The 27639-nt window shown below is 38.9% G+C and overlaps 1 protein-coding gene across 1 annotated transcript in view; it reads right to left on the bottom strand.

The window, feature by feature from the left end:
- LOC130099583 (macrophage mannose receptor 1-like) overlaps nt 1–27329 on the bottom strand; it is a 41349-nt gene extending 14020 nt beyond the window's left edge. Inside the window, exons 1-3 of the mRNA XM_056265314.1 lie at nt 27221–27329; nt 26006–26410; nt 25724–25885 (exon numbers count right to left, since the gene is read on the bottom strand). Coding sequence (XP_056121289.1) covers nt 25724–25885; nt 26006–26410; nt 27221–27266 — 613 coding nt within the window. The 5' untranslated portion in view covers nt 27267–27329. The remainder of the gene's footprint in view (nt 1–25723; nt 25886–26005; nt 26411–27220) is intronic.
- Nucleotides 27330–27639: the final 310 nt, after the last annotated feature.

The raw sequence follows: 27639 nt of genomic DNA, 5'->3' as shown, positions 1-27639 counted from the left end.
GGACTGGTGGAGCGGGATCTCACAGGATGTTTCTGTGATCCTCTCCTGTATTCCTGACCTCTTTTCTTCTCCTTTTCCCTGGATCTTTCAAGGAGGTCTCGCATTCGCCGTGTTTCTTGTTCAATCAGTTCTTCGGCAATGCTGAGTTGTCGATCCATCTCACTGTCATCAAGGCAGGCGTGTGGGATATCTTCCTTTATCTTTCTCCTTGCTGCACTGTCGCGCTCCTGGATAAAGTTGCTAGCAGCCTCCATCTTCCTCTCTCTTGTCCTTTCAAGGTCATATAGTGCTGTTTTTGCATGACGATATGGGTCAGCTAAGGTGGCATCCTCACTTGGGTAGGTTTGGGATTTTTCTGCCCATTCACTGTACGGACTTTCCCCACACTCACTTCTGATCATCCATCCTTCTGGGGGTCCGCTCATACTCAGTCACTTGTTCCGCAAGAGATCCCCTTCTACTGGCAGTGGCTTGTTTTCCAGGGGCTTCACTCTTGTTCATGTCCTCTGCTTCTGCTTGCTCCAGCTTGACCTCCCCTTCTCCTTCCTCGTCATCAGCAAAGGTCACATGGCCTTTAATATCCACTATTCCAGACATCAGAGGCAGCTGCTTTCCAGTCATATCATAGGGTGGTGCATAAGGGGGTGGAGTTTCTATCTTAATATCTTTATTCCCTAATTTATCCCTCATTTCCTTTACTAGTTGAATTCCCACATCCCTAAATAGATTCAGCACTTCTTGTTCTTTGTCACGCTTCTCCTGTCTTTTCTTACTTTTATCTTGAGCTTTATGATTTTTTATCAGAGCTCCCATTTCCCTACACATAGCTAAGTCAAATGTTCCCTCTGCTGGCCATTTTGTGTTTAGCTTTTTGGTCCTTCTTTCCCACTTTTTTGATAATTTCTTAATGGTGTCCCTACATATTGGATATTGAGAGGCCAGTTGCTCTACTGGTGGCTCTTCTTGGGGTGACATCGAAGCCATCGTCTCAGCACCTTGTTATCTGTACCCCACTTAATTAGTTAAGGCACAATCACTTAGTCTTCTGCTAATATTTAATAATTCAGGTATTTGTTTTGTTTTCTTAAAATATTTAAAAATGGTTCGTATTGGTACCTTAGACAATGACTTTGCGTCACTTCTTCTAGCTCATTCTATGTACTGCGCTGCCAAATTATGTTCTCCCCCAGGTATATTAATTCAAAAGGCTATGTTTTAGTCAAACCACTGGCCTCGTGCAGTTATATCTCCTTCCCTATACAAATAAGTAAGAGATGGGGTCAATTTCATCTCATGTCCCTCCCACATGGTTATTGATATATTAAGTTCCTCTCTGGTACAAGTTTCTAATGTTAATGGTTCAAATAAATCAATTAAAGTTTTTCTTTCTTTTTTGTTTAAGAACCTCCTCCCTTTATTCCCTCTCTTGCCCTTCCTATTGGTCCAGAGCTGTGACATTCTCAGCTGTCACTGACATTTCTTCTGTCTCTTCTCTGCTTCGTCGTATTTCTAACCACAGATGATTAATTCTGCTTGGATTATTTCTCAAAACTGCCATTACCATCAATCTTGCCAGTGTCCAATTGTCCACTAACACCGGTCTAATATCTCTTGCCCTTCCAACCTCAAAGATTATGTCACTTTCCCACTTCACTAGCCTTACGGATGTACCCACCATCATATATACATTTTTCAGAATAGTTACCCCTCCTGATAACCCAGGCCAACGCTTTCGTGCCTTTCTTTTCAGATGCGGGATTAATATTGGGTCAATCTTTATTTCTAATGCAGTGAACTGTGAGTCCAAAAGGGTGTTTTTTTGAAGATTAAATTTTTTCAGGTGTGGTCTCAGGGTTTCAAGAGTTAACTGTTTTTTTTTTTTATCACATTATGCCAATCCACTAAGGGCCATTCTTGCTCAAGCTGATCCAAGTTTGTGATCTTTGTCAATTTTTAAAGAGCTCACTTTTCCCTTGGTCTGTCAACTCCTGTCTCTGCCCTTCGTTATCTATAAACTCATTTTCTAACCAGAAGTGATTCTCAATGCCTTTGGTTAGTTTTAATGCCTGTTTAAAATCATCTTCGTCCTTTCTTTCTCTCTATATTCTCTTCTCCTCTGCCTCATAATGATCTCTCACTCTGGTCCACATGTGTCTTTTTTTTTTGTCAAAGAATAAGAATAAAAAAAAAAGAATAAAAGAATAAAAAGCTCTCCTTCTCTGTCACTTCTCTCCCTCCTTATTTCTTTATCTCAACTCAGATACACTTAGTTTGTTAGTATATTCATTCACACACCCGGGATTTCATTCACACACATACACATACATTCACTCGCTATTTGATATCTTATACCAAATGCAAAAACAATGCTTCTTTACTCAGTTCTTGTCCAGCAAAAACTGTTTCTCTCTGTCTGGATCGCAGCGCTTACAGTGCTTTGCTGGCAATACGCCCAGACTGGACCTGCAGTGTGTCCAGAGATAAGCAAAAAGGCACCTCTTGTCTGTTTTCTTAAAGATGTTCCTAAAACATATTATTATTCTTGTATTTTTAACCACCTTATTTTATCTCAGTTATCTATTAATAATCTTTTTATTTAGTTAATGCACTTCTTGCATATATGTATATATTTAATTAACCTCTCTCTACACTGCCCTCCTCACCACTCAGTCTTGGTAAAAATAACCAAACACTCAGTGCACTTTCTACATTTAAGACAAACAAAACATCTAGAACAAACAAACAAATAAAGACTAACAGCCCCCCAAGTGCACTTCTCGCACTTTTTAGCGCACTTCTCGTGCTTTTTTTTGACGCACTTCTCGCGTTTAAGACAAACAAACATATACAAATGCAGCACTTCTTTGCATTAAAAGCGTATTTTCTTTACGCCAAACGCGTTTCCTTGTGCTGGAATAGTTACACACGCTACAGCGCTCACACACACACATGCGCTTTTCACGTTGCAACACTCACACCCACACGCACACACACGCTTCTCACGTTACCACACTCACACACACAACACACACACGCTTCTCACGTTACAACACTCACACACTTTCACTGCTTTTCCTAATATACTAATAGACTTTACTTTTTGTCTAGTAGAGGTTGTGTCTCTTTGTCAGGGTCACAGAGCTTGCAATCTGGCAGGTGACCAAACAAACGACAAAACCAATATCTTGGGATATTCTTTGTCTATATTTCTGGGATTTCTTTTCGCCAATTAGATTTTTGCCATCCATCAATTTCTTCAATTATTTTGTTAATTCATAGTTTGAAGCTTCTTATTCACTGTGCACAATTTTATTACTGTTGTTCTTTCTCCCTCAACTCAGTCTCTCTCTTATCAGTAGCTCAGGGGCTTTTTGGCAGCGTGCCCAGTTTTGACCTGCAGGCCACTCCGTCTGCTTCTACAGTCAGAAGGCACCCCTTCTCTCTATCTGGGGAATTTTTACCTATTCTCTTAACTTTTTCTTTAAATTAATCACCTGTTTTGATCAATATTTTTATTAAACTGATATATTGTAATTCAATGTTCTCTCTTTTCTCTCTGCAGATCTTCCACTTTTTACGCTATCCCTCAGCCGGCACACTTTTACACTTAACAACACTAACAACAATTATAGCGTTTCTTTATATCTTTGTCATTCATACAAGCAAATTCACAGCCCTTCTTGTGATCTGCCCCCTATAGCCCTTCTTATAGGGTTTTTAACATTCACTCAGGTAAAACACAGCCCTTCTTGTGTTGTTTACCCCCTGTAGCCCTTCTTACAGGTTATTTAACATTCACTCAGGTAAAACACAGCCCTTCTTGTGTTGTTTACCCCCTACAGCCCCTCTTGTAGGTGTTAATCACATTCATTCATGCACTCATTCACACACATGCGCTTCTCCAGGACCTGAAAGCCCGACTCCTCTCTGCCCTCTTCTCAATTAATTTTTGTCTGTTTAGGTTCTTTTTACGGTGGAGTCTAGTATTTAAAAACAATTACTAACCAGGGTGAAAGCTTACCAGTAGTGACCTCACAAAACAAAATAATAAGCAAAAGCTGCTTACCTATTTATGCCGGCCGGCTGTTTTTTGCTTTGTGAGATCTCCACCAGGGCCTTCACCACGGCTGCTTGACCCCTGCCCGCTCCTGGCTGGCACCGCCAAATATGTTGTGGCAAATTCTCGATCTTTGGTTCAATTCTTCAAAGTCTGGTTCAGGTCTCAGAAGAAATCTTTCAGAGTCGAAGTTTCAGGTCTCAGAAGAATAACTTTATTGAGCAATTCAACAAAGTGAGATGGTAGCTAGTCATCTGAATCTTACAATGGTCAATACTCAGATCTTATACCTTTCTCTTATCGTTAGTTGTCCAATTAGCGCTCATACAGTTATCTTTTTTCTTCTTGCTCCTCCTTGGCCTGTCGCCACGATTAGAAACACCTGCATCGTTATTTCATTTTTAATTGGGGCAACCTTCTTTGCGCATGCGTATCTTTCTTTGCGCATGCGTACCTTTTTAAAAATGGCTTCATACATGATTTTCAGGTACTTTTCCATGCCCTTTCACCCAGTTTCTTCTCCTGTCCTTAACCAACCTGCCTTTTTCATGTCCTTTCACCCAGTTTCTTCTCCTGTCCTTATCCAACCTCCCCTCAGGCCTAGTTTTCTGTTCATTTCATATCCTTAGGCCTGGTTTTCTCCAATATTACAGCATTTAGACCTGGTTTTCTCTAGCATTACAGCATCTTATATTCAGACCCATGTATGAGACATGTATGAGACAAATGAAATTCCCCAACAGTATTTAAATTAAAAGTAAAGCTTATTCTGCTTTGACATCAGCAATGCCATGTGTGTACTTTAGTGATCCACTGAATATGTTTTAGGTGATATGCAAGCCTACGTATCATCAAATGCATGTAAAAGTAATATTTTTATGTATAAGGTATAGGCCTACAATATAAATATAGCTGCAAGCGTCAATCATCGGGGTCCAAGCACCAGTGGCCCATGTGAATGATTAGTGATCTAATTGAAATGTATCTTATGTGTTTTTTTTAACAGCAAAGTCTATCTTGAATCTTCACTGATAGAGTTTGATGAAACAGGTTGGAGCAACACACAGGTGTCACAAAGGCCTCTGACACGCATAGACTTTTAGGCAGAAAAATGAAGATAAATTCAGAAGTAGCCAATCAGTTCAAACACAATAGGGTTCCAGCATCTTCGCTGCTTAGACCCCTAATAATAAATTGTCAGATGATTATTTTTGCCCTTAATATACCATAAGTATTCCGGTGAAACTTTTTAGGGTCCAATTCTCACTTTTAAATTATTAGCATCCACATTAGGATATTGGCTGTTTGTTATACTTATAAAGCACATACAGGTCCTTCTAAAAAAAATTGCATATTGTGATAAAGTTCATTATTTTCCATAATGTAATGATAAAAAATAAACTTTCATATATTTTAGATTCATTGCACACCAACTGAAACATTTCAGGTCTTTCATTGTTTTAATACTGATGATTTTGGCATACAGCTCATGAAAACCCAAAATTCCTGTCTCAAAAAATTAGCATATCATGAAAAGGGTCTCTAAACGAGCTATTAACCTAATCATCTGAATCCACTAATTAACTCTAAACACCTGCAAAAGATTCCTGAGGCTTTTAAAAACTCCCAGCCTGTTTCATTACTCAAAACCACAATCATGGGTGAGACTGCCGACCTGAAGGCCATCATTGACACCCTCAAGCAAGAGGGTAAGACACAGAAAGAAATTTCTGAACAAATAGGCTGTTCCCAGAGTGCTGTATCAAGGCACCTCAATGGGAAGTCTGTGGGAAGGAAAAAGTGTGGCAAAAAACGCTGCACAACGAGAAGAGGTGACCGGACCCTGAGGAAGATTGTGGAGAAGGACCGATTCCAGACCTTGGGGGACCTGCGGAAGCAGTGGACTGAGTCTGGAGTAGAAACATCCAGAGCCACCGTGCACAGGCGTGTGCAGGAAATGGGCTACAGGTGCCACATTCCCCAGGTCAAACCACTTTTGAACCAGAAACAGCGGCAGAAGCGCCTGACCTGGGCTACAGAGAAGCAGCACTGGTCTGTTGCTCAGTTTTGCATGTCATTCGGAAATCAAGGTGCCAGAGTCTGGAGGAAGACTGGGGAGAAGGAAATGCCAAAATGCCTGAAGTCCAGTGTCAAGTACCCACAGTCAGTGATGGTCTGGGGTGCCATGTCAGCTGCTGGTGTTGGTGCACTGTGTTTTATCAAGGGCAGGGTCAATGCAGCTAGCTATCAGGAGATTTTGGAGCACTTCATGCTTCCATCTGCTGAAAAGCTTTATGGAGATGAAGATTTCATTTTTCAGCACAACCTGGCACCTGCTCACAGTGCCAAAACCACTGGTAAATGGTTTACTGACTGTAGCAATGTTCAGGGAAGAAGGAGGCGGGAACCGGCGGACAATCAAATTAAAACTTTATTTAAATGAAATAAACAAACAAAATACCTGCCAGCAGTCCCTCACGGAACTGCTGGCTACCGAAAATAAAATATAAATAATACCTGCCAGCAGCCCCTCACGGACGACTGCTGGCTACCAAAATAAAATATCACAAAATACAAACAAAAGCAGGCCTGTTCCTCTCTCGATCATCCACTCCGTCGCTCCCCCTTTATGCCTCCGCTCCTCCGTGAGAGATGCGAGACCGGTGTGCTTCACAGGTGCTGCTCATTAGCAATCGCACCTGCTCGTCCTACTCACCACACTGACCATGGTATTACTGTGCTCAATTGGCCTGCCAGCTCTCCTGACCTGAACCCCAGAGAATCTGTGGGATATTGTGAAGAGAAAGTTGAGAGACGCAAGACCCAATACTCTGGATGAGCTTAAGGCCGCTATCGAAGCATCCTGGGCCTCCATAACACCTCAGCAGTGCCACAGGCTGATTGCCTCCATGCCACGCCGCATTGAAGCAGTCATTTCTGCAAAAGGATTCCCGACCAAGTATTGACAATTGAGTGCATAACAACATAATTATTTGAAGGTTGACTTTTTTTTTGTATTAAAAACACTTATTTTATTGGTCGGATGAAATATGATAATTTTTTGAGACAGGAATGTTGGGTTTTCATGAGCTGTATGCCAAAATCATCCGTATTAAAACAATAAAAGACCTGAAATATTTCAGTTGGTGTGCAATGAATCTAAAATATATGAAAGTTTAATTTTTATCATTACATTATGGAACATAATGAACTTTATCACAATATGCTAATTTTTTTAGAAGGACCTGTATAATGCCTTATTTTGCTTGACCCTTAATTCTATTCAATACCTAAACTAACTTACCAACAACCTTACTAATATTAATAAGCAGTAATTAGGAGCTTATTGAGGCAAAAGTCATATTTAATAGTTAGTAAATATTGAGAATTGGACCCTAATCTAAAATGTATAAATATGAAACCATCAAGTCTGCATTTCTCAACTTATAAGATATTTTAGTTTGAGGCATTCACACCTTTGTCTGAAAGCTAAATCTAAAACAATGTGTTTTTTTAAATAAAGTCTGGACATAATACAATTAAAAAAAATGACGTTATCATTAAGAAATTGTTTAAGCATTATTATAAAATAAAAATGATTCAAAGGATAAGTTTTTCATCTGGGAAAGAGGAAGTCTATTTACCTTTTATAATGTAACAAAAATGATCTTTTCTACTCTCTGCTTTTGAATGTAAAACCTGTTTGTGTATATGCAGAAGAAAAATTAAATGGCAAGATTAGCAAAAACAATTTCATGTCGCATGTTATTAGTATTGCTTAAAGGTAGGGTAGGCAAACACTTTTTGTTAGCAATTGATAATAGAAGTGATCTAAATATTAAAAATATACATATCTTCTGTGGAAATCTCAGGACCAAAAAATTTTCGTCCAATTGTTGCATTCGGTCAGCTCGCGCAGACATCACGTCATCAGCTTGTTCCATGATGTGGCTATGCCGAGTTGTAGACACGACCGACAATCACTGAGCGCTCAACAGCAAGCAACAACAACAAGCTTATGCTGCGCTCACACCATGTCATAATTACCGTATGTAGGTGGCAGGTTTGGGTTGATGTCTTTTATTTTGACATTTTTACTTTCAGTTTGTTACGTCACTTGGTTTAGGTCGGTGTATATTACCTGTTAGTTTGCGTGTGGTTAGCATGTAGGAAGGGGGTGAGTAGCTGGGACGCTCACTTTCTGTTGACCGTTTTCATTTCATTTTATTTTATTTTCATTTAATTGCTTTATGCTTACTTTACTGTCCTCATTCATCATGTTTCTGTCATTTTCAATGTTACAATAAACCACCGGATCCGCAGTGGAAACGCGTCAACTTTATTCCCTCTACTCAGCCTCGGTTACTGGCTGCCGCTATACCGTAATTAAGAGATTGCAACCAGTGACGTTCTACTCTGAGCTGTTTAGACTCGGAAATATGCGTTTCTATGTCAACACTCGAAATGAATCTGCAGCAGTCAGGTGGTACAAGTCCGATCTCTTTAAGTTGTTTACGTTCATTATTATAATAATGTTCTTTGAGACATGAGGTAATTTAACGCAATCTCTCGTGACGCTTTGCAGACTCTGCTCTGTTCAAGCATTTTGAAGGAGGCGTGGCTTTGAAGACGCTCTGAGGGTGGGATCTAATGCTTTCAAATCTCGATGAAAATTAAACAAAAGAAAATTCTGTCATTAATTACTCGCCCTCATGTCGTTCCAAACCTGTAAAGCCTGGAACACACCAAGCCGACGGTCGGCCGTCGGGCAGTTTTTGTGCGTCGGCCGACTGAGTTTCCCCGGTGTGTTCCGCACGGTTCCGTGCCGTCGGCTGAAATTGGTCCTCGTCGGCTTTGTTTCGGCCGATTCGACATGTTGAATCGGTGTCGGGCCGTCGGTGAAAGAGGGAACTCTGATTGGCTGTTCAGCTTAGTGAAAGAGTCATGCACGAGAATAATAGCAAAACAGCGAGCAAAGAAGTCAAAACTCTACAGATAGAAGGCTGTTCTTATGTTACGTCATCTTACCTGGGTGTTCCTTGGCGAATATTTCAATATTAACACGAGCGGAGTGGAATAAAGAAAGTGTTTAGCAAGATTGATATTTAAAACGGTAAGCACGCACTGCTTTGTTTATGGTTTGTGTATCTGCAGCCGACAGCGTCGGTTTCCCCTTTTTGAATGACGAATATAGAGAATATATCTGCAGAAATAGACAGTTGTCTCATTTACACACAGGCACAGAACGCGCATTCTAGCTGACAGTCGGCTGTAGTTCTCTCGGTGCAGGGCCACTGGAAGTAATTGTGAACAGGGGGTGCTGTGATTTTTTTTTTTTTTGACAAAAAAACTGAGCCTATAGGCCTATTTAAAATACATTTTAAAAATAAATACATTAAGATTCACTTCTTTATTGTCATATACACTTCAGTGTACACAGCCAGGGTCTCAGTAGCAGAATAAATGCGCTATTAATCAGAATCAGAATATACTTTAATAATCCCAGGGGGGAATTACTTCCGTTACAACGCAAATATAGGCTACATACAACATATTTACATACAACATATAATATTATAACAACATAATATTAATTAAACTTCACAATAACCCTACAATGCAATCGATTTGGTCAGCTGGCATGAACTTGAGTCACTGCACGTTTATGTCACATGCAACTCTATTAGAGATTTGTGATGCGCAGGTTTCAACCTTGCGGATCAGCTCGTCCACAACTGCATCATCCCGGAGTGTGGCTATTTGTTCTCTCAGCACACCTGTGCATTCCAGTGCACCTTGCGCACTTGCTGTGGCACTCTGTAGGCTTGTGGCAACTGCTTCACAGGGCTCGAACAGGGCATGGCAGCATAAAAGACCGAAATATGTTCTCCCTTTTAAAGCCTGTTTGAAGAGTCCCCCGATCTTTGCTCTGCTGTCCCCCCTGACACTCTTGTCATCCTTCAGCTCGTGCAGTGTAGTCAGGAGAGTGGGGTAAGCTGCAGTGACGCGTTTAATGGACATGTCACGGATACACATCCTTGTCGGGCAAAGGCCTAAGATGTTGACTGCAACCTCATCACAGGCAAAAAACGATTGGTAGAGCTGTTTTCGCTTTGATGACTCTCTTATCACAGATGAGACACCCTGAACAAAGTTCAAAGTATCGGCCACAAGACTCACTTCACGCGCGGCTTCTTGGAGAATCAAATCCAGTGAGTGGTTGCTGCAATGCACGTAAAGTGAGTGCGGGTTTAACTCTTTAAGCCGAGCCTGCACGCCTGAAAAACACCCTGACATATTAGCTGCTCCATCAAAACAAAATCCTGCGATGCGTTCAATGGGGATGTTAAGTCTTAAAAAAATATCCTTGATGCAACTGAAAAGAGTTTCTCCAGTGCTGTCCCGGGCGTTATAAAATCTCAAAAACACAGTGTGAGGCTCCAAGCTGCTGTCAACATATTTCAGACTGCAGGAGAACTGCTCAGTGTTTCTAATGTCAGTTGTACCGTCAGCTGTGAGGCCATAAAATCGGCAGTGCGATGAGCGGGCAACAATTTCCCTCTGGATAGCATGAGCAAACTTTTCAACTATTTCATTTTGTATAGTGTCCGACATCCAGTTGTTTCTTCCTTCTATCCACTTTCTTTCTTCAGGAAGATCATATGTGCGCTCCAGCATCAATTCATAAAGTATTCCTTCGCGTGTTGTGTCGCCCCTGAAGGCAATTCCCTTGCTGCCCAGGAATCGGGTGGTCCTGAAGAGAAGCTCCAAACAGTGTCGGGCAGTAGCCTGCTTTCTGGCATGAGCGCTGGATAAGCGAGCATCTATGGGGACGTCATCCAAAGCGGCCAACTTTTGTATTGACTCGCTGTGCAACTCTGATCTCTCATGCTCATTAAATTTTTCAGTAGCTTTACACCAATTTGAAAAGCCGGCATTCAAGAAGGGGTTGTCTTTCTTAAATTTGTCTCTAGGCATGACCTTTTTTCCGACTGCTTTCAGGCAAACAAAACACAAAATATGATCAGTCTCTTCCACATAATGCAGCCACTGCCATCTAGCAAACCAAGCCGGTGCCACAGAAGGTGAGAACGTTTCATTACCACAACGCCGTGCAGGAAATTTGAAACTGGATGTTGGCTGGAAGGGCTTGTCTAATCCAATCACGCTAGGTTGGATTGCAGGTGCTGGGGCGGCGGACAGTCTCCTCACTCAGGCTGCTCTCCGTTGTCATGGTTGCGGTACTAGTGTTCTTCTTCACTGGTGGTTTTCCAAAAAAATCTGAAATCTGTTTCTGTTCCATATTTCCTCCTCGTTTCTGTCATAAAATGTACTTATTTCTGTAAATGTATTAGTCTGCTGCTGCCATGGAACGAGCGTTTTTTTTTTTTTTGTTGACCGGGAAACCTCGTTACTCGGCAACCGCTAACGTTAACCTGCCTGATGTTGACAACGTAACTTCCGAACTTGTGTTGATTAGGCCTCAAAATAATTTAATTAAAATCCAGAATACACGTAGTTAATAGCCTATGTGTGTCAAAATCATTTCTTAATATTCATAAGGAATTTATAAATTGTGCAAAATATATTTTTTTAAATCTCCCTCTCCCTCTCGCCCAGCGGCCGTGTCTCGGTGTGTTCAAGTGCAGCTTTTTACCCCGACGAGAGGCAACGAGAGGCGACAACACAGTCGGCTTTCATCGGCGCTAGTTCGTCGGCGTCGGCTTGGTGTGTTCCAGGCTGACTTTCGTTCATCTTCTGAACACAAATGAAGATCTTATTGATGAAATCTGAGAGCTTTCTGTCCCCCCATTGACAGTCTATCAAACTGACACTTTGACACTGTTTGAGCTGTTTCAACTGAAAGAAACTTGCTCTGACATATCTTAAAATATGTCATGCCATTGTTTTGTCTCAAGATGCACACCAGTAATGTTTCTCTTCCACATTTTTATAAAAGCTACTTAAATGTCCTAATTAAACTAAGGTCTAATCCTGGCTTAATCTAAGCCTTGTCTGTGAAACCAGGCCTAGGCCTATATTATTTAATTTAGGCTTTTATTCACATTTTACCATTGATCAGCGGAGCAGAGTAATTAATGACAGAATTACAATTTTTGTGTGAACTCTCCCTTTAAGTCAATTACATCACTCAGCAGTTGTAAACCAAAGTTACTTCTGCCCTCTACAGCTGTAAGAAAACTGCAGAAAAACACATTAATTTCGTAGACGTTTTTATTTAAATGATCTACAAATGAGGAAAATATATTTTTTTATGCATTCTCATAGTCTTTGCTGGTAAATGTCATGGTTGGAACTCGTTTTAACTGAAGCATATGCAGGGTTAGTCTCTTAGTGTGTATACTGTCAGATCTTGTCAATCATGAACATACACTCACCGGCCACTTTATTAGGTACACCTGTCCAACTGCTCGTTAACACTTAATTTCTAAGCAGCCAATCACATGGCGGCAACTCAGTGCATTTAGGCATGTAGACATGGTCAAGACAATCTCCTGCAGTTCAAACCGAGCATCAGTATGGGGAAGAAAGTTGATTTGAGTGACTTTGAACGTGGCATGATTGTTGGTGCCAGAAGGGCTGGTCTGAGTATTTCAGAAACTGCTAATCTACTGGGATTTTCACGCACAACCATCTCTAGGGTTTACAGAGAATGATCCGAAAAAGAAAAAACATCCAGTGAGCGGCAGTTCTGTGGGCGGAAATGCCTTGTTGATGCCAGAGGTCAGAGGAGAATGGCCAGACTGGTTCGAGCTGATAGAAGGGCAACAGTGACTGAAATAACCACTCGTTACAACCGAGGTATGCAGCAAAGCATTTGTGAAGCCACAACACGCACAACCTTGAGGCGGATGGGCTACAACAGCAGAAGACTCCACCGGGTACCACTCATCTCCACTACAAATAGGAAAAAGAGGCTACAATTTGCAAGAGCTCACCAAAATTGAACAGTTGAAGACTGGAAAAATGTTGCCTGGTCTGATGAGTCTCGATTTCTGTTGAGACATTCAGATGTTAGAGTCAGAATTTGGCGTAAACAGAATGAGAACATGGAACCATCATGCCTTGTTACCACTGTGCAGGCTGGTGGTGGTGGTGTAATGGTGTGGGGGATGTTTTCCTGGCACACTTTAGGCCCCTTAGTGCCAATTGGGCATCGTTTAAATGCCACGGCCTACCTGAGCATTGTTTCTGACCATGTCCATCCCTTTATGGCCACCATGTACCCATCCTCTGATGGCTACTTCCACCATGTCACAAAGCTCTAATCATTTCAAATTGGTTTCTTGAACATGACAATGAGTTCACTGTACTAAAATGGCCTCCACAGTCACCAGATCTCAACCCAATAGAGCATCTTTGGGATGTGGTGGAACGGGAGATTCGCATCATGGATGTGCAGCCGACAAATCTGCGGCAACTGTGTGATGCCATCATGTCAATATGGACCAAACTCCCTGAGGAATGCTTCCAGCACCTTGTTGAATCTATGCCACGAAGAATTGAGGCAGTTCTGAAGGCAAAAGGGGGTCCAACCCGTTACTAGCATGGGGTACCTAATAAAGTGGCCGGTGAGTGTATACAGGTCACCCTAAAGGACCACGAGTTGCCTTCTATAGGCTAGTTTTGTTGTAAAAAAAAAAAATAGAATTTGATATTTGCTGTATTCATAATGATGAATTCTGCAGACTGTAAAGTTACTGGTGAAACACACACCTAGCTTTGCTTTTTCACTTTTACCACAAACACACACAAGTATCCCATACTTTCAATTATTACTTCATTATGGACCCAGTTCACGTCGGCCGTTTCTCACGGACACAAACCTGTCAGTTCTGACTTTAGTCAGTGGATGTAGGGTTGGCTAATACCTCTTAAAGGTGCAATGTGTAAACGTTTTGAGTATCTATTAACCTGTTAAGCTTCAAGCCCATTTTTGAAAAATCCCCAGATATGGCATTCCCAAACTGAAACAGATACAGTTCATGAACCCTTTGTACTAAAAGCACAAGTAAGATCTCATTTGAAAGCTGACACCTGGAAGTTTATTGTAAATGTAGAATTAATTATTATCATAATGAAAAAAATAGTTATAAATAGCTTCAAAGTTTTGTAAAGTTATTATACATTTCTTTTTATGAAACATCTTCATGAAAATAAAATTGAAGTTGGCATTGTAGCAATCTAGAAATGCACTGCAGCTAAAGCCACATGTCTGGCCATGTTATATTTAAAATTTGAAGATGATAAGTCTAAAACTCTGTATTTAGTTCAATGTTTTTCAAGATCATGTCATATGACTTTATTTTGATTAGACTGGTGTTTATTGTTTTCTTATAAGCATCTATTCAGTCTATTGCCTCTATTGTTTTGTGATGCAAAAACGAGCCCCATTCAGTCTCAGTCTCCCCTGCACATATTCACACCTCTCCAGCCAGTTTATTGCTCTAAATATGCTTTTCTTTTGTCTGCATTATAATCACTAACGACTAGCAATTCACACTGTTTCAATCCCTCATTTATTTTATAAAAGTTCTCACTTCACAGTGAAACTGTATCAAATGCCCTTTTTGAAAAACGAAACATTTCAGTAAGCATTCTTATTTAGAAAAAAATCATAAAAATTACACCGAAGTAAGGTAGCAGGTGCTCAGTACTAGCTAGCATGTTAGCTTAGCACACCATCAATACACGACAATTTATGAGAATAAAACTATGTTTGTTCTCCAAACTTACTTTATAGCGCAAGTCGAGTGTTTTAAATAACTTTCTGTAATCTGATTTGGCTTCAGATAAAAAAATCAGATAGAAAATATATTATTTTATTGTATTCTGCACAATTTGAAAGTCTATCTCGATTAGCATTACATTATACATATAATCAATTATTATGAAAATACCTGACATGACTCGAAGAACACAGGTAAATCAAATATCATTGCAATCATGTTTATTGTCTTCAAAACATCTTTATCTGCACTTTACAGCGATCTCGGATAGCTTTGTTGTGGCAGGACTTCCTGAATGTCACATGATTATGGCTCTTCTTCATGTGATCCATATATTATGGACTTCTGTTCAAACAGCGCCCTCACTTTCAGGATGAATTGATAACACAGTACAGAGTATACAGCGCTCAAAATGATTACATCGACGCATTTGGGTATAAATTCAATAAATATTATTCCTGTCTATAGAAGTCTAATGTAAAGCTATGAGAATCTATCAATATTTCTCCAAATCTGCACATGTTTGAGCTAAAAGCCCTGAGGGACGTTGTTTTGTGAATCGCTGTCATGACGATCGCACGGGAGTTTTTTTCTGAATGAGACCGGCTGAGGCTCATAATTCATATTAAAGGTAACGACTCATTTTTTAATTTCATAACTCCTGACACAAATTAAGACATAACTGTCACTATAAGTTTCTCAGAATACAATAGTGGTCAAATACTGAATCTTGAGTCTTATATCTTTTTAATGATGTATAGTTTGTCAAGGTATAACATTAAATCTGATAGTATATTTGAACTAAATAAATAAAAAAACGCTTCAGTGCGCCGACGCTCTGGAGACGGTTAAGAGGTTAACAGAAATGCAATATGACATCCATAACTATGTTTTCAGTGATGTATAAAGAACTTACTTAATAAACCGTAATGTTTTTATTACCTTAGAATGAGGCATTTATATCTACATAACCGCGGGCACCCCCTTGAAGGTCGACATATTGTGACGTCATGTTTCTACCGTAGCCGACAGCGAACACACAGCGCTACAGACCGCGTTTCGTCACTACCTTGAAAGAGAAGCCGCAGAAACCTAGAAGCTAGCCATAAACACCGTGAGTAGTGACTTTTCCCTTGTCAGTGGTGTAAAATATGTAGTTGGACTGTTTCATGTAACTTAGTTCTTCTCCCTCGCTGTGTTATGGCTTTGCTATGTGGGGATAAATGTGCTGGTTACGTTCGTGAGACAGCTGATGATTAGTACTCTTGTCTTGTCATTGACCGTAAACAGTAACGTTACAGGAATCACCAACCCGTCGATCGTGGTCGACAAGTCGATCAAGGAAGCATTTTAAGTCGATCGCGAAGAGTTTTCAGAATCAGAGAAAAAAAGCCTATTGTGTTTAGTAAGTGGTGTCTAGGGGATGCGGAGGCGCGCGCACTGTTACAATCGTGTCATTTTTGCCGCACGCACCTTTGCGCTCATGCGGACGCGTCGAGTTTAAACAAGGCTTTACGCTTTAACCAGCTCAGCCACAGTAACAGCTCATATTAGCCAGCTAAACTTTTACTACCCTGTTAGAAAAAATATATAGTTGCTTAGTTTCATGTGGTTCTTCTCCCTCGCTGTATATTATGGGTTTGCTATGTGGGGAGAAATGTGCTGGTTACGTTTGTGTGACAATCAGCTGATTACTATTATTATATTATATATTAAGACCCTTGATCCTCACCTGACTATGGCTTTGTAAACTTTATCCATGATGTGGTTTATAATGGACTGTGGTACAGAAACAGTGACAATGTTACACACTCTTGGCTTACTCTGGCTATTCTCTGCTTTCTCAGACGACGATATGTTTGTCCCGTTTTAGCCACCGTAGCTTCTTCAAAAGGGAGGGGTGAGCAGTGGGCTGAGCCATTAGTGCAACTCGCAACCGAACCACTAGATGTCGCTAAAAATCACACACTGCACCTTTAAGTCGGTTGCCTACTGCTCAGTCGTACAAAAAAGTGTAGTTTATTTTAGCCACTTCCATACAACTTGCTTTATAATATTGCTTTTAAATCAAATTCAGTGTTCAAAAATATCAATTAAGAATCAAATGATTAAATACTCTCAGGCAGAATTTGCTCTGTTAAACCATAATAGGATTTATACAATATAGCACATTGCTCTGGATAAAAGAAACATTGGAAATTCATTCAACTTGTGAAAGTATACATTTATTTACTTTTTCTATATAACACATTTACAAAATTCTCATGTTTTACATAAGGGTGAGCAGCTAAACAGCAAAAGAAGAAACTTCATTGTGCTTCCAAGGATGTCGTGCAGGAGCTGGGTTGGGGTTTTTACTTCACTTTATTTTCAAAAAAGTAGTTTTTCAGAAACAAGGCCTATGTTATATAATGTAGCAAAAGTTATCATTAAGAAATTAATTACATAATACCAAATAATGTTGTATCAAAATATAAAAGGAAAAAAAAACACACACAAATAATTACATTTTGAAGAAGTAAACCGGCCTATTGCACACATTGTGAGCTCAGGAAGTGGCCATTTTCATTGTTTCCAGTGGCACAGCATTGATTAACTTTGCAACATTTCAACACGTGTCATTTGTTCTTTATGTACACATAGCCTATGGTTTGGGCTTGGTGTAACTGTTGTGGTATGATGGCGTCACACTAGAAACTATTTCTGCAAGACTTTTTTTTTCTGTACTTCCAGATTGACATCTTGATATTCTCCTTTAGAATATTCTGAGATTATCTAGAACTATATAGTGAAGCATAGTAGAGGATTAGATAGTTAGAAATCAAAACTGGGACATACATATATGATAATTATGGGAAATTGGGACAAATAGTGTATTTGGACTTTTGGCAATATATTTCTTTTATTTATTTATTTATTTATTTCAAGCAAAATAGTGTGACAACAGAAAAGATACACAATAATAACAAATTATACACGTATGTTTGAAAATGAGTGGGAAGAAGTAAAACTTATTAAACCCCACCCCAATCTATAAAAGAATTTATACAAACAAATAAAGGCTGCTTCCTTCAGCAATAATCTCAAAGAGAAAATAATATATAAAAAGAATAATAATAATAGTAATAATAATACCTCATTTAGAAACAGTGGTTGCACAGGTCAAAACCAAACATACCATACATATTAATAATATACAGATATTTCCACAGGTAACAATGATTATCCACAGGTAACAATGATTATCAAATACCAACAATGGTAGACGAAATACCACAAGGGTACATAACAATGATTATCAAATACCAACAATGGTAGACGAAATACCACAAGGGTACATAACAATGATTATCAAATACCAACAATGGTAGACGAAATACCACAAGGGTACATAACAATGATTATCAAATACCAACAATGGTAGACGAAATACCACAAGGGTACATAACAATGATTATCGAATACCAACAATGGTAGATGGAATACCACAAGAGTACATAATGACGAACAACTACCAACAATGGTAGACGGAATACCACAAGGGTAAATAAATAACAACTAATCCAACAATCCACACAACATGAAACAATCAAACCTCATTGTCATTGTAATGGAACCAGACCTTTCGTTTGTAAAGACGTTTGAAATTGTGAATGCCTTGACACTGCTTTAATTCAAGCCCCAGATTATTCCACAAAGTAACCCCACAAACAGACATAGAGAAACTCCTCCTGGTGGAACCCGCCATTGGGACCACAAAGTTTCCAAATCCTCTCAAACTCTACGACTGCTCCTTATGAGAAAACATATTTTGAATGTTCACAGGTAATAAATAGTGATACGCTTTGAACATGAACTGTGCATTATATAATTTTACAAGATCCTTCATTTTTAATAGCTTTGATTTGAGAAAGAGAGGATTTGTGTGTTCGAAATAGGCGGCCTTGTGTATAATTCGTATAGCTCTTTTCTGTAGCAAAAAAAGTGACTGTATTACATTTTTGTAATTATTGCCCCATACCTCTACACAGTAGGTTAGATATGGCTGTATTAAAGCACAATACAGGGTATGGAGTGCATTATAATCAAGGATATGCTTAACTCTACTTATTATGGCAAGGCTTTTGGAGACTTTAGTTGTTATATGTCTGATGTGGGCGTTCCAACTTAGCTTGTTGTCTATCGTTACACCTAAATTTTTTATTTCCTGAACATTTTCAATGTGTACTCCATCTATCTCAACCATTTTCTGCGAATCAGCTTGATACTTTCCAAAAAACATCACTTTGGATTTATCTAGGTTTAATGATAATTTATTACTTTCCATCCATTTTTTAAATTTACTTAGTTCTTTGTTTATAACGCTAATCAGTCGCTCCAAACTATCGTTACTATAGAAAATATTTGTATCATCAGCGTACAATACACATTTAACCAATTGAGAAACATTGAAAATATCATCAATATATAAATTAAATAATTTGGGGCCCAATACTGACCCCTGCGGGACACCACAAGCAATGTCAAGACATCCAGAAGAAAACTCACCCATTTGAACAAACTGTACTCTGTCGCTCAGATAACTTTTCACCCATTTCCCAGCAACTCCCCGTATTCCATATCGTTCTAATTTCTTAAGTAATATATCATGATTAATGGTATCAAAAGCTTTTTTGAAATCTATAAAAATTCCTATTGCATGTTTTTTGTTTGTTAGAGCCTTCGATATTTCTTCTGTGGCGTCAATTATGGCCATCGAAGTAGATCGGTTGGGTCTGAACCCATATTGTCCTTCATTAATTAGCTTATGCTTATATGTAAAAATTTCTAACCGTTTGTCAAAAACCTTTTCAAGGATTTTTGAAAACTGGGGAAGGAGAGAAATGGGTCTGTAATTAGTAAAGTGATTCCTATTTCCATTTTTGAACAATGGTATAACCTTAGCAATTTTCATTTTTCTTGGCACACAGCCGTTTTTAAGCGACAGGTTACAGATATGTGTTAGAGGCTTTATGATACTATTAATTGTCTTTTTTATTAGTACCATATCGATGGAGTGACAGTCTTTAGAGAACTTGTTTTTGGATTTTTGAACAATATTCATTATTTCACACACTCACTGACAGGAGAGAGGAAAATAGTACAGTCATTTCTTTCAGTGTTCAACTTCAATTCTTGGTTAGGAATTTTAGCTGCTAAATCAGGACCAACATTTACAAAGAAATTATTGAAATCATTTACTAATTTATTCATATCAATGTTTTCTCCATTAGAGTCAACAAAATATTCTGGATAATCCGTTATATTCGATCCTTGCTTAATAACACTATTTAATACTGCCCAGGTTCTTTTTATGTTAGTTTTATTAGCAATTAATAGTTTTTCATAATAATGTTTTTTCGCCATTCTCATTATAGCTGTCAATTTATTTTTGTACAGCTTGTATCTGTCCTCAGCTTCTTTGGTTTTCGATTTAACAAACAATTTATAAAGGTTATTTTTTTTCTTACATGCATTCTGCAGGCCTTTTGAAATCCAAGGGCATTTTAGATTTTTTTTCGGTTTACTAAATATTCTGATGGGACAGTGCTTGTTGTACAAGGAAGTAAATATTTCTATAAAATTATTGTAAGCCACATCAGTCTGCATCTCTCCATAAATAGTATTCCAATCTTGTAACCTTAATTCTTCATTAAATAAATTAATAGCTTCCTCAGTTCGTACTCGTCTATAGTTCACATTGCAAGTTTTAATATGTTTAGAAACATTACAGTCATATATAGTAAAGACTGGTAAGTGGTCAGTGATATCACAGATCAATAGACCATTAACTGTTTTGTTTAAAAGGTTGTTAGTAAAGATGTTATCAATTAAAGTTGCACTGTGAGAGGTAATCCTACTAGGCTTTGTGATGGATGGAAATAAGGACATACTATACATCCTATCAACAAATTCACAGGTAGGTTTGTGGTTGTTTGAGTTCAGAAGGTCAATATTGAAGTCCCCACATACAAATAAGGGCTTATTTATATCTTCAGAAAACAATTTCACCATCCATTCATTGAATAAGTCTACACTTGATCCAGGTGACCTATAGACACAGCTTATAATAATATTCTTTTGCTTTTCATTTTTTAGTTCAATAGTTACACACTCCAGGACATTATCAAGTGCTATTGACAGGCTATTTACTATTGAAAAATGTATTGTTTTATGGACATACAGTGCAACGCCACCTCCCGTCTTGTTTTGTCTGTTGATGTAGTTGAGGGCATAGTCATTTATTTCAAAGTTGATTCCTTTGTCATCTTTAAACCAAGTTTCGGATATTGCTATGACACTAAAAGGATGAATAAATGACTCTAAGTAATCACGTATTTCACTGTAATTGGATACACTGTAATATACAGATAATTATATATAAATTTACGATTTGTCATATTCATTTCCCAGTTCTTGAAAAACCACATCCATTTTTTTGCGACATTGTATTTTGTATGTGTGTATTAGTTAATGTATCATCAATTAACCTGCAATTCATATTCTAATTCATGCAATTTATCGTTATGATCTTCATGTAAAAAACATTTGTGTAATATAACATACAGCTTCTGCCCACTGATGTAGACAGAAATGAAAGCTACAGCAGTAAGTGAAGCATTTATTGTTATATTAATTCATTTAGAAGACATTTTTATCTAAACATACAAATAAGGAATGTTACAGCATAAGCAATTCATCCTAATGTGAAAATAAAATTGCTGCAATACACAGTTTTAAAATTGCATCACTTAAATTATAATAGAAAATCTCAACAAATTAATCAAATTAATCAAATTACATAGGCTATCAGTAAGAATGCTTGAGTCTGTTATATTGAAGCACAGACATGTGGTCCTAGAAACGTTCTATCTGAAGTCTTAAGTTAAGATCTGCCAAGTTATTTTAGGATTTTTCTCAAATAAAACTGAAGCTGAAGACTGATCAAATCTAATCCTGAACACAAACTCATCAGAAACACAATAATAGCATTGCATGTCAAAATGATATCTCACACCAACTGGTGTGAGATTTGAACATAGAAACTAGGGATGCACCGAATCCAGATTTGTGGGGTTCGGCCGAATACCGAATCCACTGGTTAAGATTCTGCCGAATCCGAAACCGAATACCGAATCCTACTCTCATCCTCAGTCCATTAACACAGTAAACACATTAATGAAGTAAACAAAGTGGATTTTTAATTTTATTTTATTACTGTAAATAATAAACACTACTTTTACTTTTATAACTGTAAAAAAAAAAAAAAAAAAAAAAAAAAAAAAAAAAGCAACATTATATGCATTTTAACAGCGGCGATGTTGTGTAGCCTATTTAGAGTCCTTGACTCCTTGCCACCATGAGACAAATCGGCATTGCAAATTGAACATGTAGCTCGACTTGAATTGCCTTCTTTCACTGAAAGTACTGCCAAACAACACTTTTTCTGCTCACGAGTTCCATTTTCACTTTCTCACAGCCTACTGCATTCGAACGGTCCACCTACTGTAGCGAGTGGAAATAAGGTGTGTCCCCTTTAAGAACTGCGCGCCGTATGTGTCGTGCGCCTCGAACACATGCCCATGTATGCGGGTTATTTCTGTTTGATGCTCATTTTTACCTTATTTTGTTAAGTAACGCTGTGGACGGTAGAACGTGTGACAGACAGTTACACAAGTTCGATTGTGGAATAAAGTGCGAGTTGTGAGATGCCAATCGCCTCCGTGAGTCTGTCTGGCCTCTGCAATAACTACTTGTTCGACTTGAACCGGCGCTGCATAGACAGATGAGTTTATGACATCAAAGTCCCGCGAGAGCAATTCAAAAGCATAAGGAGCCGTCTGCTCTCTATTCGTTCACGCGGTACTTTGATGTCATTCACTGATCGGTGACTTCGACGTAGCGCGCGTAGTGCAAGCCTAGGGTTCGGTTCGGTGGAAAAAAATTCTGAGGTTCGGCAGAAACCGAACCCCGTTAAAAAGCCCAATATTCGGCCGAATCCGAATCCGAATCCTGGATTCGGTGCATCCCTAATAGAAACACATGCAGGGAACTATATTGAGATCTGTAGGCATATGTAATGCCATTATTGTCATCAGAAATAAGATTGAGGAAGAGAAACTTGCATCTTCAGCTCAGAAAACCACGGCTGCATGTTAGTCTTTGAGCTTCTTGTAGGGAAATAACGAATGGAAATTAATTGCATAACAAAGCATTTCAGAGATGCTCTCAGAGAGGCTCACATTGAGTATGCATTTTCACTATTTTCATTTATAGATTTTGATCTGACTGTGAGTAACAGGTAAACACACTCCTTTATTTGCTCCTGATGGTGGTCACGATCACTGCCACAGTCATGATGACGAGACCAATAGCAATGGAGGAGGAAAAGCAGATGTAGAATAAAGATACTCCTTCCTCATGATGATCTGTGTAAGTCTCACTGCGACGGTTCACCGCAGAATTAATCTCGTGCACACAGGTGAAGGAAACAGGTGAACTCACTTTCACATCAAACACACACTTTTCATTTGAATAACACAGTGGGTCCTTCAGTGTGTAGTTGTGTTCACCCTCCACTGACAGCTGGAAAGAGCTCTTAGTGAACCTCCTGCCAAATGAACACATCACTATCACATGCTCTCTGTCCTGCATCTGCCCATACACTGTGATGTTGGGCTCTGGGGCATCTGAAATAACACACACCAACATGAGTTAAGGTTAAAAACAGCATAAAGACTGTTCATATTAAATATGTGTTTAATGGCATCTTTTTACTAAGTACTATGATGAATAAAGGCAAGTATCATCACTGCTACTGATGTCAATATTAAACAGATTTTGAGTCCCGAATTTAGTTCTCTTTGGCCTCCTTTGTACACTCACCTAAAGGATTATTAGGAACACCATACTAATACTGTGTTTGACCCCCTTTCGCCTTCAGAACTGCCTTAATTCTACGTGGCATTGATTCAATAAGGTGCTGAAAGCATTCTTTAGAAATGTTGGCCCATATTGATAGGATAGCATCTTGCAGTTGATGGAGATTTGTGGGATGCACACAAATAATGCTGGAAGCATTCCTCAGGGAGTTTGGTCCATATTGACATGATGGCATCACACAGTTGCCGCAGATTTGTCGGCTGCACATCCATGATGCGAATCTCCCGTTCCACCACATCCCAAAGATGCTCTATTGGGTTGAGATCTGGTGACTGTGGGGGCCATTTTAGTACAGTGAACTCATTGTCATGTTCAAGAAACCAATTTGAAATGATTCGAGCTTTGTGACATGGTGCATTATCCTGCTGGAAGTAGCCATCAGAGGATGGGTACATGGTGGCCATAAAGGGATGGACATGGTCAGAAACAATGCTCAGGTAGGCCGTGGCATTTAAAGGATGCCCAATTGGCACTAAGGGGCCTAAAGTGTGCCAAGAAAACATCCCCCACACCATTACACCACCACCACCAGCCTGCACAGTGGTAACAAGGCATGATGGATCCATGTTCTCATTCTGTTTACGCCAAATTCTGACTCTACCATCTGAATGTCTCAACAGAAATCGAGACTCATCAGACCTGGGCAACATTTTTCCAGTCTTCAACTGTCCAATTTTGGTGAGCTCTTGCAAATTGTAGCCTCTTTTTCCTATTTGTAGTGGAGATGAGTGGTACCCGGTGGGGTCTTCTGCTGTTGTAGCCCATCCGCCTCAAGGTTGTGCGTGTTGTGGCTTCACAAATGCTTTGCTGCATACCTCGGTTGTAACGAGTGGTTATTTCAGTCAAAGTTGCTCTTCTATCAGCTTGAATCAGTCGGCCCATTCTCCTCTGACCTCTAGCATCAACAAGGCATTTTCGCCCACAGGACTGCCGCATATTGGATGTTTTTCCCTTTTCACACCATTCTTTGTAAACCCTAGAAATGGTTGTGCGTGAAAATCCCAGTAACTGAGCAGATTGTGAAATACTCAGACCGGCCCGTCTGGCACCAACAACCATGCCACGCTCAAAATTGCTTAAATCACCTTTCTTTCCCATTCTGACATTCAGTTTGGAGTTCAGGAGATTGTCTTGACCAGGACCACACCCCTAAATGCATTGAAGCAACTGCCATGTGATTGGTTGATTAGATAATTGCATTAATGAGAAATTGAACAGGTGTTCCTAATAATTCTTTAGGTGAGTGTATATATATATAACGATTCTCTGTAAAAAAAAAAAAAAAGAAGCTAATCGTACTGTTTTCCACCGACGGTTCGGCATGCATTTGCACCACAGTTAATCTCAAATCTGACGGCGCATCTACTGTATAATATGGTTTGGTGAAAAAACAACAACGCGTAAAACAGACAGACAGGCTGCATCCGAAATCGCAATTGTGTTTTTTTATGCAAGTAAATTCCATAGAGAGAAACTTTCTAATGACTTAACTCACACAGGGAGTGTTTGCCATTCCATTGACAGGATCTGATGGGGGGAAATAACACTAATGGAAACAATAGGTGCTTCACACCTTCAGTGCTTTGCCCTTAATTATGTCACTAATTTGAATCCATCATACCTATCTATCCCTGCTATGTAGAAAAAGTTTTTCCCCAAATGCAACACATTTCTCTAAACTAAATTCAATACTGTCAAAACAATTAAGGCATTGTTTAAAACAGGCTTACATCACCGCAAATTATCCACTACTTTGATTCAGCTAACTTTATTAAAAATAAATATTATGAATGCTTGTTTTATCTTATTTGAAATCATTGTATGTCATCTTGAGGTTGAGTTTGGTTTAGAACCACTTCTATAGAAAGTGTCTATGGTGCTCATTAAGTAATAAATAGAGAGGTTTCTGTAGTGAATAGTTGTGTTGTCTTACTTATTGGGTGGCAGAGGCCCCACTCTTCCTTTTCGAAATCACTTTCTGTGGAACACCACAGCTGACCATCAGCCCTGCCATCCACAGTGCACTCGGCGTACACATCTCCATTAAACTTAAAAGGGAAATAGCATGGTTTCCCATTAGGATTACTAGCCATCTCTTCAGAACATAGAGAAATGAAACAGGGAAATTAATACATATTGGATATTAATTTAACATTTTGGCAGCCATTATTATAAAGGTTTTAATGGCTGTTAGGTGGATGTTTGGTGGTCATACCTTGATATCCACGAGAACACAAATTTTCGTTGGTCCCATAAATCAGCCAGCGACTCCAAACACCTGCTTCATTAAACAGCATCACATTTGGCTCAACAAAATCTCCATAGTTCAAGTGCAGTGGATGTCCCTTCAATACAAGCAAGGTCTCATCTTTACACTCCCAGGTTTGTCCGGGGTTAGATTCATTGCAGGGCAGAAGGATAACTTTGAACCTGTCTTCGATCTTCTCTGCCCCCAAACAGAGACTAAAAGCGAGGCTGATGATTCGTGAAGAGGAAATCCATTGGAAACGCTGAGCTGTGAAAGATGCGTCGCACGGCGCAGTCAGCACTACAGTAGCACTCGCGGCATACACACATTTGTTGTGGTCCTTGTTGTAGATAAGGAAGGAGCTGGTACTGTCTGAATATATGAAACATTATATCAGACACTGTAATAGGCAGCACATACCATTATGAGATCAAGTTGAGAAAAATGTCTAGGCTACTAATTAAATGTAACACGGGTGGTTTCCGGAGTAGACGCTGCTTCATAATGGAAAGAATTGGAACATGTCTTTCATGCAAAGGCTGATGTCTCAATACAATCTCAATACAAATGTTTTAGCATTTATTTGTTCATTAAATTACACATACATCATGGCCTTTGTGTATTTGTGAATTATAAGCATTATAAGAAGTGTGTGCACTCTTCCGGTGCATGTGTGAATCTATTGCACATAAGCTATTTCTGGATTCTCCTGTGCATTTGTGGATCTGTGTGCATCTATGATCATGTTTTCACTCAATGTACAGTATGTCCTCATCAACTGTATCAAAATATCTATTTTGAGTTGATAAAGTTGCATGTATGTACTACTGATAGATAACAGTTACAGTAACGGTTTCTGTTCAGGTTTTTCAAAGTTCGTCTTCATTTTAAATAGTGCCAAAAAAAGAATGCTGGCAGTAAAATATGTAGATTAAAGTCATTGGATGATGCACCTGTCATTGAAAGGTACTCAGGGTCACATGTTTTAGATGGCATTGTAAAAAGTAAAAAAGAAAAAAAAGACTTCTATTCTTGCACTTTAAAATATTTTTCAAATGAATGCGGACAGAAAAATGTATAGATTAAAGTCATTAAGATAAAATATATAAAAAATCTCAAACTTAACAACAATTCTATGCACTCCTATCTTTACAGTAGATAAATAAAATGTGATCTACTTACTGAAAACTGACCAAAGGACCAATAAAAGGACATAAAGCAGGTTCATTCTTGATGCAGTGTGGTCCAGGCAGACGAGCAAATGATGTCAGAGGTCAAATTTAAATAAGGAATATCAAATTTTAAAATATAAAATTACAATGACAAATGAATGAATCAAGTAAATATGAAAACTGAAATAGCAAAAAAAAAAATCTAAGTAATAATATCCAGAGTATTGTATCTAACAGATGCAGTTTGTGAAGATCAGAGTATAGAGAAAGAAGGGCTCAAAAGGATTGAGATATCTGCAGAATGCAAGGAGAGAAAAAGGCACAGTGTCTTCTCAATCTAAACATTTTATATGCTGTGCTTACGTAACAGGAAGGAATTGGGAAATATATTGAAATTCTTTGTGCTGCTCTTGCAACTAGGACTGCACG

This window comes from Rhinichthys klamathensis, unplaced genomic scaffold, assembly GCF_029890125.1.
Source record: "Rhinichthys klamathensis goyatoka isolate OS25496 unplaced genomic scaffold, OSU_Roscu_1.1 h1tg000231l_1, whole genome shotgun sequence".
In the NCBI taxonomy this organism is placed as follows: domain Eukaryota; kingdom Metazoa; phylum Chordata; class Actinopteri; order Cypriniformes; family Leuciscidae; genus Rhinichthys; species Rhinichthys klamathensis.
The sequence above is the reverse complement of the archived record's forward strand: the minus strand, read 5'-3'. Positions and strand labels throughout refer to the sequence as shown.